This window comes from Nuphar pumila, chromosome 10, assembly GCF_984573655.1.
Source record: "Nuphar pumila chromosome 10, dmNupPumi1.hap1.1, whole genome shotgun sequence".
NCBI classification, from domain to species: Eukaryota; Viridiplantae; Streptophyta; class Magnoliopsida; order Nymphaeales; family Nymphaeaceae; genus Nuphar; species Nuphar pumila.
Window position 1 is genome coordinate 92526571 of NC_143258.1, and position 13297 is coordinate 92539867.

The 13297-nt window shown below is 40.0% G+C and overlaps 1 protein-coding gene across 1 annotated transcript; it reads left to right on the plus strand.

The window, feature by feature from the left end:
* Window positions 1–2684: 2684 nt before the first annotated feature.
* LOC149827373 (myb-related protein 308-like) lies at window positions 2685–5074 on the plus strand. The gene is made up of 3 exons (XM_090020301.1): window positions 2685–2847; window positions 2947–3076; window positions 4470–5074. Exons 1-3 carry the CDS (start codon window positions 2718–2720, stop codon window positions 4984–4986), a joined length of 777 nt encoding a protein of 258 aa, XP_089876427.1. The 5' UTR covers window positions 2685–2717; the 3' UTR covers window positions 4987–5074.
* Window positions 5075–13297: the final 8223 nt, after the last annotated feature.

The following is a 13297-nucleotide window of genomic DNA, read 5'->3' on the forward strand; positions in this document are numbered from 1 at the left end:
ATTTTGATGATAAATCTGTTCAAGTTATATCATCTTTGGGCAGGTTTGTGAAGAGCCAGGATAGATAATCTCTTAGGTTATGTTGAAAATGAGAGATCAATCTGCTCGCTTGATTTTAGTTGTTACTAATTGATCTGGTCGTCTTGTTGCAGTGATTGCCTTTTTACAAATTCCAATTGGTTTGCTTTCCAAGAAGATAGACTTATAAGTGAGTCTGTTGGCACTTCACCATCAAGGATGGTTGACAATTGACATTAATCTTAATGGTAGTGAGGGTTTGGCAAGCGGTGGTGGTAGCAGTAGCAGTGATGATGAGGTGGTTGTGGGAGAAGATGACTTAGATGACACTGCAACCTCCTCCTTTGGATCTACTGGGAATGCAATTGTGGGAAATAGTCCCACAGATGCAAATAATTTGAATTGTGTGAAGTCACTATCCTCAGATATAGAAAAGGTGATTATTTCTGATCATGTTAGCTTCTTCCAGAATGAATTGGTGGAGAAGAATCTATTTGGTGAAGAGTCACTGCCGGATTGGGTTGGTTGGCGGAAAACACCAGATTTTCAGGGCAGTATGTCTGATAGGAATTCAGACTATACTATTCCTCCATTAGATACACTAGATGCTGAACAACCAAGTCAAACTCCAATCCAGCAAGGGAAGCCTTGTGCAACAGCAGCAGTGCCGAGCAACGAGCATGTATCATTTTCAAGCGAGGAGAGATTGATTGGTAGCAACTCAAGCCAAAAACCAGTGTCATCTTTGTTTGAGGATGATGTTGAGTTTGTTGGTGTGGAAGTTGGGGAAACACTATGTGGGAAAAAAATAGCAGGTTGATGTTAAAGAAAAAAGCAGATACAGTGGTGATATGAATTGAACTAACCTTATAACTTATAAAACCAACCAGAGGAAGTCTGGCCAATGACGAGAGGGCACAGATTGAAGAAGACCAAGGAATGACGAGAGGGCACAAATCACAGATGAAATGACGAGAGGGCACAGATCCACTGTATGAGACTCTCCACTAGGCACCATACGAGATTGAAGAAGACGAGGGGGCACAGATTGAAGAAGACGAGGGGACGCATGTTTTTTCAATGTTTAATTGGATCCGGGTCGGGTAAAAGATCCGGGTTTGATCTTTTACCCAAACCTTTTCTAAACAAATGGGGGAGCTCGGGCCTTAAAAATGGGCCCCTAAAAATTTTTTGGGCCCAAGGGCCCTGAGGCCCAAGCCTCATTGGCCTCTTTACAGGTCCGGCTCTATATATATATATATATATATATATATATATATATATATATATATATATATATATATATATATATATATATATATATATATATATAATAGGTGTTTAAGCAAGGTGATAATAAGCAAGTTACAAAGCAGGTGATTTCTCTTAACTCGAGCCAATATGAAAAGCTGAATTTTGTCATCTTGGTGCAATATATAATTACTTTTTAAGTTACTTTAACACTGGCTGAACACAGTAAATTTGCGACCTAACTACAGTGGGGTGGTTGCGAAGGTGTTGATTTGAGGACCCCCGGATCAAATGTCGCGGGCACACAGTGTGCCCGTAGCTTTCAGAGGTGGGCCAGGGTGGTTGGGGCCCTACCTAGGGGTGGCAATCGGGTCGGGTTGGCGTGTCAGCATACCTCAACCCGAATCGGACCCGTTTATTAAACGGGTCGGCTGTGGCAAACACGAACCCGACCCGTTTAATAAACGGGTAACCCGACACGACCCGCCAACCCATTTAATAAATGGGTTGGGTCGGGTAAACGGGTTCTCAGGTTCGCTGGTCGGGTTGGCGGGTTGACGGGTCGGCAGACGAGTTGGCGGGTCGGTGAGTCGGGTTGGCGGGTTGACCCACCCGCCTAACCCGTTTATTGAACGGGTCAGGCGGGTTGGCGGGTCGGCATACCCCTAACACGAACCCGACCCATTTAATAAACTGGTTAGGCGGGTCGACCCGTTTAATAAACGTGTTCATTTTTTCCAAACCCGAACCCGCCTAAGAGGCGGGTTGGCCGGTCGTGTCAGGTTTTGCCACCCCTAGCCCTACCCCAGGTTTTCCGCAAGGGTTACTCGTCATAAAAAAAAAAAAATTAGTAAATTTGCAACCTAGTACATGTTTTCTTCTATCTGAAACGCTTTTTTTTAATATCTAGTAACATCCAGCGAACTAACGTAAAAACGTAAAATAAAACCAACGGGGCTCCGCGTGGTTGGTAGAAGCTGTCGGTGCACGTCTCCTGTGGTGGAACGTTGCATGTTCAAAACCCCAGTGGTACGTTGAATTGTAACTGATGGGGTCTGCCTAACCCCAGCAAAGAGTTTCGAAAAAAAAATGTAAAATAAAACAAGCAGGTGTGGTCTACGAGCGTTCTGCCTCGAGAGTTTGAAGCTACCGGTCAATGAAGCACGTCCCTGCCCCCTTTGGTCACTTGCAACCCAAGGAAAGAAAGGAAAGAAAAATGCCATCGATGGTGACTAACAATTATCAGCAACTACCTCATCACCTCTCTCACATTCGGCCCTTCAACCCCCATGTGGCTGTCTTGCTAGTTTCTAACTATCATTCTAAGTCAACTCCGTTCATCCAATGAAACCCCGAATATATGAACCATTCTCCCTCCCCCTTCTACTACATATCCCCCCTCCCCAACTCTCTCTCTCTCTCTCTCTCTCTTTGTGGAAAGAGCCACCATGAGGAAACCTAGCTGTGAAATGCAAGATACTAACAAAGGAGCATGGACCAAGCAGGAAGATCAGAAGCTGATTGACTACATCAAAGCACACGGGGAAGGATGCTGGCGCTCGCTGCCTCAAGCAGCAGGTGAGAAGTTATACGTCCATTTGAGTATCTTTTTCTACTTATGATCGCGAGTCGGCCGCGAATAAATACGGAAATACATACCCTGAAATTCGGTTATAGGATTGCTCCGGTGCGGAAAGAGTTGCAGGCTGAGATGGATAAACTACCTGAGTCCGGACCTCAAGAGAGGCAACTTCAGCGAGGATGAAGAGGATCTCATCATCAAGCTACACGCACTGTTGGGCAACAGGTGAGCGCCTTCACCCGCAGTTCATGCACGCCTCTCAAATAAGAATCGGAACAGACCCAGTGATCGGGCCCTAGCACTTTGTAATATCCTTGGGCCACACAAAACACAGAAAATATTGGGTCTGGTCCGATTTAAGTGGCCCAGCGATTTTCTGTGTTTTGTAAAGTATTCGGGCCCCATCACCTAACCACGTCTCAATAAGAATTCCAGAAGGCAGACTTCTTTTTCTTTCTCGGCCCTCCCTCTCTTCTTGATTGGTGGGGAACTGCACATCATGGTGGAATTCTTGAGGGTCAAAACTCCAAAAAGCACGAGTTCGAATCAATCTCGTCCCAAGAGAGTTTTTTAGGCATCAATGAAAAGGCCATGAATTTTAGCCTATAGTTTTAGGTCTGAGATCGTAGTCATGACTATAAAGGACCTGTACCATGAAGTATAGATATCAAGATCAACCAGGCAAACAGCTTTCCCTTCTCTTCCCTTCTGTAGCAACCATAAAACTTAACCATAACATCTAATAATAAGATGAAGAAGAGGAAAAAGGGAGGAAATAAACAGAAAAAAATATTGGTCCTTTAAACAGAGCTGGGATGCAACCATGAACAGTTCCATAAGCAGTATCATACAAACCATCACATGGCGTTTGATTTAAGTGGAACCTGCACTCAATGATACCATGTGATTGGTCGTTGATTAGATCTCGTCACATCAAGGAGGATGCCGCTCGAAAAAATTGTGAGGGTGAAGGACACAGGTACTTTAGAATGAAGAGGGCTGCAATCGCCTCTCCTTTTATTTTTCATTTATAACCAGAAGAAACCACATCCAAGGCGGAAGACATAGTTGTTGCCATGGCAGCGTAAAACTCTGAGGCTAGGATCTCGCTCTCAAGTCCTATGCTGGGCTTCCGGTTTAAGCAATAGACCCGCAAGATTCATACCTCAGCTGCCCATCTGACGGCCTTGGCCAGACTGTTAAATTAATTTGTAATTGAGACCAAAGTCCCAAACTTGTTTCCTTTCTTAGCTAAGTCGGCAGTTCCACTTATTTGGCTGTTAGGTTTTACATGTGGAACTGTTAGAGTTTTCTACCACACTTCAAAAAATAGAGAATGGAAAAAGCTATTTATACCCCTTCTTGAGTAATTGTTCCTTGAGCTCTCGAACGTGAGAGTGCCTTCTTGGCATCTTCTATTCAGAATGTGATTTTAAATGGGCTTAATCATGGCATCTTCTCCTTCATTCATCTAAGGAGTCATGAAAGAGATGTTTTTGTTATATATATTTTATCCTTTTTGTTAAGAAGGTAAATGCATGTTAACCAAAACGTCACCAAATTGATCAGGATCTCGGGATGTGTTGTTTCTGACTGCGATACTGCTGTTGGTGGACAGGTGGTCGTTGATCGCGGGGAGGCTTCCAGGGCGCACGGACAACGAGGTCAAGAACCATTGGAACTCTCATGTCCGGCGGAAGCTCATGCGCATGGGCATCGACCCCAACAACCACAAGCTAACTCGCGGCCTTCCACTCCAGCAGCAGCACACACGCTGCGGCTTTGGAGATGCCATTTCTTCCCTCTCGAAAGCCACTACCAACATAGATGAAGGCAAGAAGCCCGAAAAAAGCAACGACGACAAGCAGCAGCATTCTGACGGCGACCGTGGGCAGATGTCATCATCTGATGCGGCCAGCGGGCTCGACTACACTTCGGCACTGCCCGATTTGAATCTGGAGTTGACGATCAAGACTCCTCCTCCTCCTCCTCAACATCATTACCACGGTCATTCTCATCCTCAAGCTCACCACCCACCAACTTCTTCATCTTCTCCTAGAATGGGCACACAGCCGCTGACTCAGCTCCAAGATGAAGTGGACGCCCACAGATCAACCCTGGCACTCTTTAGATGATCTCGTATTATCATATTCCCATTTATATTTTGTCCTTTAACATGAGATTCTATGTATCCTAGTTCAAACTAAGATTTTTATTCCTCTATTTCTCTCTCCTGGTAGCTGAGTATTTGAGAATGTGGGAAGGGAAGGGAATGGTAGGTCCTGATAGCATATGATAAGGGCAGATTTCCACGCGATGACTAGTTGTTTTGAATATTCTTGAGAAATGTCCAAGTGGATAAGGTGTATATCTGGAGTGGGTCTCATTGCTTTATTCTTCATCTTCTTCTTCCTCCCCCGTTGGCAAAGTAATAAAAGTTTAAGAGTGCAAAAAACTGACGCGTGGTCCACACGATGAAAGAACCTGCCACTGTTGCATTAAACTAGGGATGTAACAGTAGATAAATGGAAGTGAATGGTTGTCCTTTGAGGGTATATTTGATGGCTCATCCAGGGTTGGACAAAACGAATAAAAAGACAACAAATTATTAGTTCTGTTCATTCAGTAACAGCTGTTCTAAGTCCAATGTGTTTGGACCATACTCAGAAGCTATGTTCCAAATATCTGTTGTTTGATGATGATGTGCAGACAACTTGGACAGTCATGAATAATGGGTCTAATTATTTTATTTTGGATCGTAACCATTTTACATGTTTTAACACGTTTATTATGGTCTTTTGCCCATATATGAATCAAATTACGAAATTATGTCTAAAATCATGAATTTTTGCTTTGCCCTAAATATGGATTTGAATTTGAGAAACAGAATAACCATCCAGTGAAACTGCATTTCTTAAGAAACGCTTGCAATGATTTTAATTAAACAATGATTTTAATTAATATAGACATTTAGTCAAACATTGGACAGATTGCTTTGTTCCTAGGTCCATTCCAAGTGCTCAAGTTGTTGTTCAGTGTTCTTCTGGATATGACTAGTGATAAATTCTCTCAAACTTTGCATTGCATGAGTGCAAATCATCGGTTGGTGGTTCTCATTTTGTTTGCCTAATTGAAAATCTTGTTATTCATATTGAAACTGCCAACAATCCAAAATAATCACTAGAGACACCAAAACAGAAATCAAATCAACTTCATGGGCTCAACAAAAGCAAGTGTAAAGAAGTAGACACCAAATGATGGCTTGAGTCAATCAGCTAATTTAGCCAAAAGTTTGACTGAACCCAGTGGAAGAAATATAGGTCCCCAATGACCTGCAACCTACATGAACAATAAGCAAAACAAAAGAGAAAATAAGAGAAGGAAAGAGAGGGGTGGGTTAACCGTCGAAGCCGTAGAGGGTCCTGCCCTGCCTTCTCAAGAAACGAAAGGGCTCTTTTTTATTCAAGCTTCAATGACCAAAAATAGCATTCCTGTTTACCACCCTAACATCATCACATACAAGGGATTACGCAAATAGCAAAAATGTAAATATCTTGAAACAAAATTGCAAAAAAACATAATGAAAAAAATTTCAGTGCTCAAATGAAAGAAAAAGAACATAATTTTATAAATTTATCTCGATCCTATATAATTTCTTATGAAAATAAAAGAAAAAATAATTATATGAATTATGAAGTACACAATTCATCTTCAAGCCTGCCCCCCATGTATTCCATGAAATCTGAATTTCAAAGTCGCTCTCTTGCCTTTTCCTCTTCAAAGAAAAGGTAATTTTTTTTTGGAAATTTTAATAACAAAAAAATTGAATAAAAATACTCACAGAAATACTGAAAAAAGACAACGTTTGACGTACTCTCTCTCTAAAACAAATATGAAAAAAAAACTAACTAGGAATTAAAAATACATTCTCTTCAATAGCAAGGAAAATAGCAATTGGATCTTAATTTTTTTTTGCAAAAAAAAAACATTAATAAGAAACCATCATCTGCAACTGAAATTCAACAAAAAATAAACTAAAAAAATGCACAGAAATTATGCTCATAATATGGCCTTTTAAGGAAAAAAAGACAACTACAACCTAAAAGTATAATTTTTCTTCACTCCAATAATCAAAAGACTAATTAAAACAAGCTAATTCTTCTCCTTCCTAACTTCTTTAAGCAGAAAAAATGTTAGGGTTTTGCGACTCTCCACCTTTCCTCTTTACAGAAGAGAAGAAAAGAGAAGGAAAGAAGGGGCTTAAGGAGTGCTGCTTGACACCTAGCTCATAAAAATCTCCAAAAAATGTAGACAAAAAAACATAAAAAAAACAAAAAGAAAAATCCAGAGAAGAGACTCAGCACACCGGTGGATGTGTAGGTGGTGACAGTGAATTTCTGATCATTCTGGTAATTCTTGTACAGAAGATCTAGAAAAAAATAGCAAAATTAAGAAAAAATTAAATTTTGCTGTTTAGCTCCTTAGGAGAATTTCAATTACGATATTATTTAGACTTTAGCAAGAAAGGAGTTTCGTGAAAGTGTGGTGAGGGCGAAAGCTGCTTTTCTTATGTTCTAGCGGAAGTGTAAAATCATAAAAAATATCCTCATATTCATATTCAGTGGAAATCAAGTGGATGGGTAAGCAGCTATGCTGTGAAATAACATTACTCTCTGGGGTAGTAGGGTTATTTTTTATTTATTAAGATTAAAAATGGTATAAAAAAGTATATTTGAGTCAATTTTATTATATGAAATTAATAAATAGAATATGCTAAAGATGATCCAACGATTTGATTTTGCTTTTAGACCTTAGAACAATGTAAATCAAGTGTGTACCACCACAAACGCTCTATATTGGTAGTTCTGTACCATGATACCATATGGTGATACATACTCTTGTTTGCATAGATCTAGCTACCAAATGGTAGATCTGTCTGTTCAGATGTGTTCAACATAATTTAATTAGTGTATTAGAAGGTTTTATCAGGTTTAATACACCATAAGATTTTATTTTTGAGACAGTGAAAATCAACTACTCACAATTCATGAAAATAGGGGTGGTTTAAAATTGGTATAAAACATCACATTTGAGTCGACTTTAATACATGAAAATAATAAATAAAATATTCTAAGCATGATCTAAATGTAAGATTTGCTTTTTGCTTTCGGAGCTTAGATCTATGTGAATCAAGTAATATGGTGGTATAGTACCACCAACATATATATATATATATACACTATTAACTATAATATAAAAAAATATTTTAATTTTAATATATAAAAAAATATACATATTCTATATATGTATAAATAATATGAAACTTTGTACACCAGCCTGCTCATGTTCAGCTCATTTCATTCAAGGATGAGCCAAGCTCGAAACCAGCTTAGCTAAACATGGCACAAATCGAGTCACGATTTAACTCTACTGGTAAACAAACCGATCCTGAACATGCCCTGTTGCGTTCGTTCAGCTCGTTCATAAGCCTTAAGGTTAAGGTATAGCCTACAAGTAGTATCAGAGACGATAACATATATTCTCTATATCTATATATGTCCATATCCAACTACCATTCGGAAGCAAATGTGCCAACGTTTGGAGGTGCAGTGATACAGACGTTTCAGCCGATCTTGAAGCTAAGATTGCCGTGTTATCCAGGGTACTGTTTTTCCAGATAAGATCAAATCCTGTCATAGAAACATCAAGCTTTGAAAATTCACATGCTAGTAAAATATCCAGAATACACCACCGAGGTGGTATCCCATGTGGTAAGCAGGGTCCTGTTCCTAGCTGAAGGCCCAGGTTCGAATCCCTGCCCCACATGGGGGTGCCTTTCAAAAAAAAAATCCAGAATATGACTCTGGAATTAAACCTTTAATATCCAGAGATAATAGTTTTCAAAGCAGATGAAAAAATAGCAGGATTTAATTTTACCAAACTGGAGTTCAATGTCAATAAATTTGTTTTAATATGTCCTTGTTATTAACGCTTGGCTTGCACGTTGGTTGGACTGGTCCCCCCTCCCCACTGAAAAAGAATCTTGCCTCGGTCAGACCCTCCACCTGCCTCCTCGTCACAAGCGTCTATATCTGGTCACTATATGATGATATTTTTAAAACCTTGCACTATTGCTCACCAACTTGTTCATTAACGTGCTGCTCCTACTATGCTCGGCCCAACTTGATTGGCTGGTGCCCTTGACTCTTAACTTCAAGACTGACAGCTTTGAAGATGTTTCAATTTCAGGATGATTTTGTAGCTTGTGTAATCTACATCCGTCGGCCTTGAAGACCTAACAGTCTTGGTGTTCATTGGCTGTTGGCACTATTGGGAGAGGTAGGTGTGTGTTCTCCCCAAAACACAAATTTGCATGTTCCTGTGTGTATACGAAGAAATATCTTGGGACCCACGATAATTCATATGCCAATGTTGCCCACGATGACTTTATAATAAAATAACATATAAAAAAGGTAGATATGCTTTTGACAGACATATCCTCGCGTAAGATAGATATGCGTTGAATGAAAATGTACTCTCACTCCCCGTAAATAGATTTGCACGTTTCACCTTTATTTTTAGCTTGTGTTACAACACATGGCCGCCTTCTCGTTCCTGCCTGATGAGTTGTGGAGCTTGATTCATAGTTTTTTCTCTTACGGAAGGAGAGGTCCGGAGGGTTCACCCGATGCAGGTCTCGATGCACGGTCAGCAGGCGGGGGTCCATGGGGGGGGGGGGGGGCAGAATTTTTTTCTTTGGGCTTATGTTTGAGACTCGGTTTCTTATGGATCAGACCCAACTTGTTTAGGTTTAGGGTTGTGGCCCTTGCTTTGTATAAATTCTTTCTTTTCTTTCTCTCTTGTAACTGTTGAAAAGAGTAATAAGATTTATCTCTCAGCGGTCGTGGTTTTTTTTTTTTATTCTGTCTCTCTCTTGAAAAGAGTGATTTATAGTAGAAATCAGATCAGAGAGTAGCGATTTATAGCAGAAATCAAATAAAAGAGTAACGATTTACAATAAAAATCAGATCAGAGAGTAACGATTTACAATAGAAATCAGATAAGAGAATAGCGATTTACAGTAGAAATCAAATAAAAAAATAACGATTTACAATAGAAATCAGATTAAAGAGTAGCGATTTACAGTATAAATCAGATAAAAGAGTAGCAATTTACAGTAGAAATCAGATAAGAGAGTAGCGATTTACAGTGAAAATCAAATCAGAGAGTAGCGATTTACAATAGAAATTAGATAAGAGAGTAACAATTTACAGTAGAAATCAAATCAGAGAGTAACGATTTATAGTAGAAATCAGATCAAAGAGTAGCAATTTACAATAGAAATCTGATTTGTACTATAAATCGCTACTCTCTGATTTGATTTATATTGTAAATCGTTACTCTCTGATCTGATTTCTACTGTAAATCGCTACTCTCTGATTTGATTTTTATTGTAAATTGCTACTCTCTTATCTGATTTCTACTGTAAATCACTACTCTCTTATCTGATTTCTATTGTAAATCGCTACTCTCTGAATTGATTTCTACTGTAAATCACTACTCTCTTATCTGATTTTTATTGTAAATCACTACTCTCTGAATTGATTTCTACTGTAAATCGCTACTCTCTTATCTGGTTTCTATTATAAATCACTACTCTAATCAGTTTGACGTTGCCACCATTATCTCTGCTGTAAGTTGTTATTCTCTGTTTACTTAGTTCGACGCTTACACCCTGGTATCATGATAAACAATAGACAAAATGCTGATTTTTTTGGTAGTTCAACTATTTCTCACGAACAAATGACGACAAAGGGTGCTCCAACAATAATAGACGACGACGATAAAGGATGCTCTGACGACAACAGATGATGGCAAAGAGTGCTCCAACAATAATAGACGACGACGACAAAGGGTGCTCTGACGACAGCAGATGATGGCAAAGGGTGCTCCGATGACAGCAGAAAGCGATATAGGTTAATTCAACGGCAGCAGACAACGACAAAGGGTGCATCATCAATCAGAGCTCCTGTTACAGCATATGGTGCATCATCAAAGGGTGATCCAGAATGTTTAGGGTGACATATTGCAAAGAACTCTTGTTAAAGCAGAGGAGTTTACTCCTTAGGGTGAAAACAATGATGATTTTAACCCTTTCTGCGAGAGGATATTTTTGTCATTTCCTGAAAACATCATTTTATGATGCTAATGGCGGGAAAAGGTACTTAAGTCTCTACAAACGCAGCAAACTTTGATGCTAAGTGATGCCGACACACACGGGGAAATGAGCCCCACGTGATTACATACATGGCGCTCATTCAGACTCGAGAACACACACCTGTGTGTTTCGGGGGGGGGGGACATATAACCTGCTTTGCTCTATTGGGTGTACTATCCGTTGGCAATATTCGATGTAGGTGGCTACTCTCTCTCATGTTTGTCAGTACTGCGCTGCATCCGCTCGTGTTGTACTATGCATAGAAAAAGTGATAGCTACATAATTACCAATGGGATCACGTTGGCCGTCTATAGCAGGTAGTGCCCAAAAACTATAAAAAATGCTAAAAATGTGTTTTTGCGCATTTTTAGCCTTTAAGAGCACTTGAAAGCATCACTAATGCCATAGGAAGGACTGCTCAATATCTTTTTTGGGCAAAACAAATGTTGTTTTTAGCATTTTTTTGCGGCGAAAAGACTGAGTGCCCATCACACCTCCATGATAAATGCTCAACAACATTACATTTGTAATATCCAGGAATTTGGATGAATATTTAAATTGAAACACCAAGAAAATTTTGAAGTATATTTTGTGATTTTTAAGTTTACAGTTGTGTTCATATCAAAATTTTGATGAAAAATTATTTTTATTTCATAAAAGGCGGAGTTGAAATGCATTTGGAAAGCACCCAAGAAGTTTCGGGGTTTTAAGAATCAACCCTTACTAAGCATGGGTCAACCCTTGCTCACGACTCACATGAGAAATGTCTTGAGAGTCAGCCCCTGCTAAGCAGAAGTCGACAACTAGTGTGCATTTGGGACAAGGGGTCGATCCTCTATGTGGAGAGTCGACCCTTGCTGTTAGGGAGCAACTCACTCGGGCCAAAGTTGGATCTGAACGTCAGAACCAACCTTGACCAGATCCGATTAAACTACTTTTGGGTGGGATCTAGATTTTACCCAAGATCCAGCCTCTCCTCTCCAAATATCAAACATGGGTTTGTGCCCACGGTTTTGCCAAGTTTAATAAGTGTTAAAATGGTTTAACACTTGTTAAGAGGAAGCCATTCATGTGAATGGATTCATCTTGTCATTTAACAAGACCAGGGTTACCTTCCTCTCCTATTTAAAGGGGCCTTTCCCCTCCCCTTTCTTCCCCATTCGAGTCCCAACTCCTCATCTCTTTCTCTAACTTCTCTTATTTTCCATTCTCAACCCTTCCTTTCTTTTTTTGGTGGTTGCACCAACTGCAACCACCAAACCCACAACTCTTAATCCTCTTCCTTGCTCAGCCACCAAGTTCAGCAATTTTGGCTGAGCCTCACCCGAACCATCAGTCCTCCTTCATCGTGTTCCAGCCTATCTCAGCCCACCACCAGGCTAGGCCCAACTCAGTTCTCTAGACATCCACCAAAGTCATCCTCCCTTCTACCACCACACCATTCACCTTAGCCCAATTTTGCTACCTTTTTGCCGCTGAAATGTCACCACTTTCATTTGAGATTTTGAACCAGCCACTCATATGCAACCTCCTCCATCTCGTCTAGTTCAACTACACATCACTCGTATTTGTGGAGAAAAATTCTCCCAGGTATATTTTGGAATATTTTGTCTCTTATCATTGTGTTCTATAAGGTACGTATTCTTACACAAATTTACATCGAATTATGTGATGCCTCTATATGTATTTTTGTAAATACAACGTTCATAAATTAGTGAAGGTGATTCAATTTGAAGAATTCGAGTAGGCTTATACCCCTGAACCCAGTGAGGGTTGACTATCGAGAAGAATTGAAGCTAAACAAAAGGTGTCCACCCTCGTTTTTAAAGGGTCGACCCTTGTTGATTATACCCCTATTTTAAACTGAACCCCTTATAAGTCAACACATGGTTCTGATGGGTCAACCCTCTCCGCTCTTTTTGCTTATTATAGCTAGACCCTTTATGAGTCTACCCATGCTTATAACGGGTTGACCCTCTATGCTTTTGTTGCCTAATATAGCTAAATACTTTATGAGTTCTTCTGAGGGGTCCACTCTCTTTGCCCTTGTTGCCTAATGTTAGCTATCCCCCTTTGAGTTGACTCATGCTTCTGATGGGTCAATCTGCTCTGGTCTTTATGCATAATTTTAGCCAGTACTCTAGTGATTCAACCCTTGACTCAGAAGGGTTGACACTTATTCAAAGAAGACCCTTTAAGGGTTGAAACATGCTTTTGAAGGGTCGACC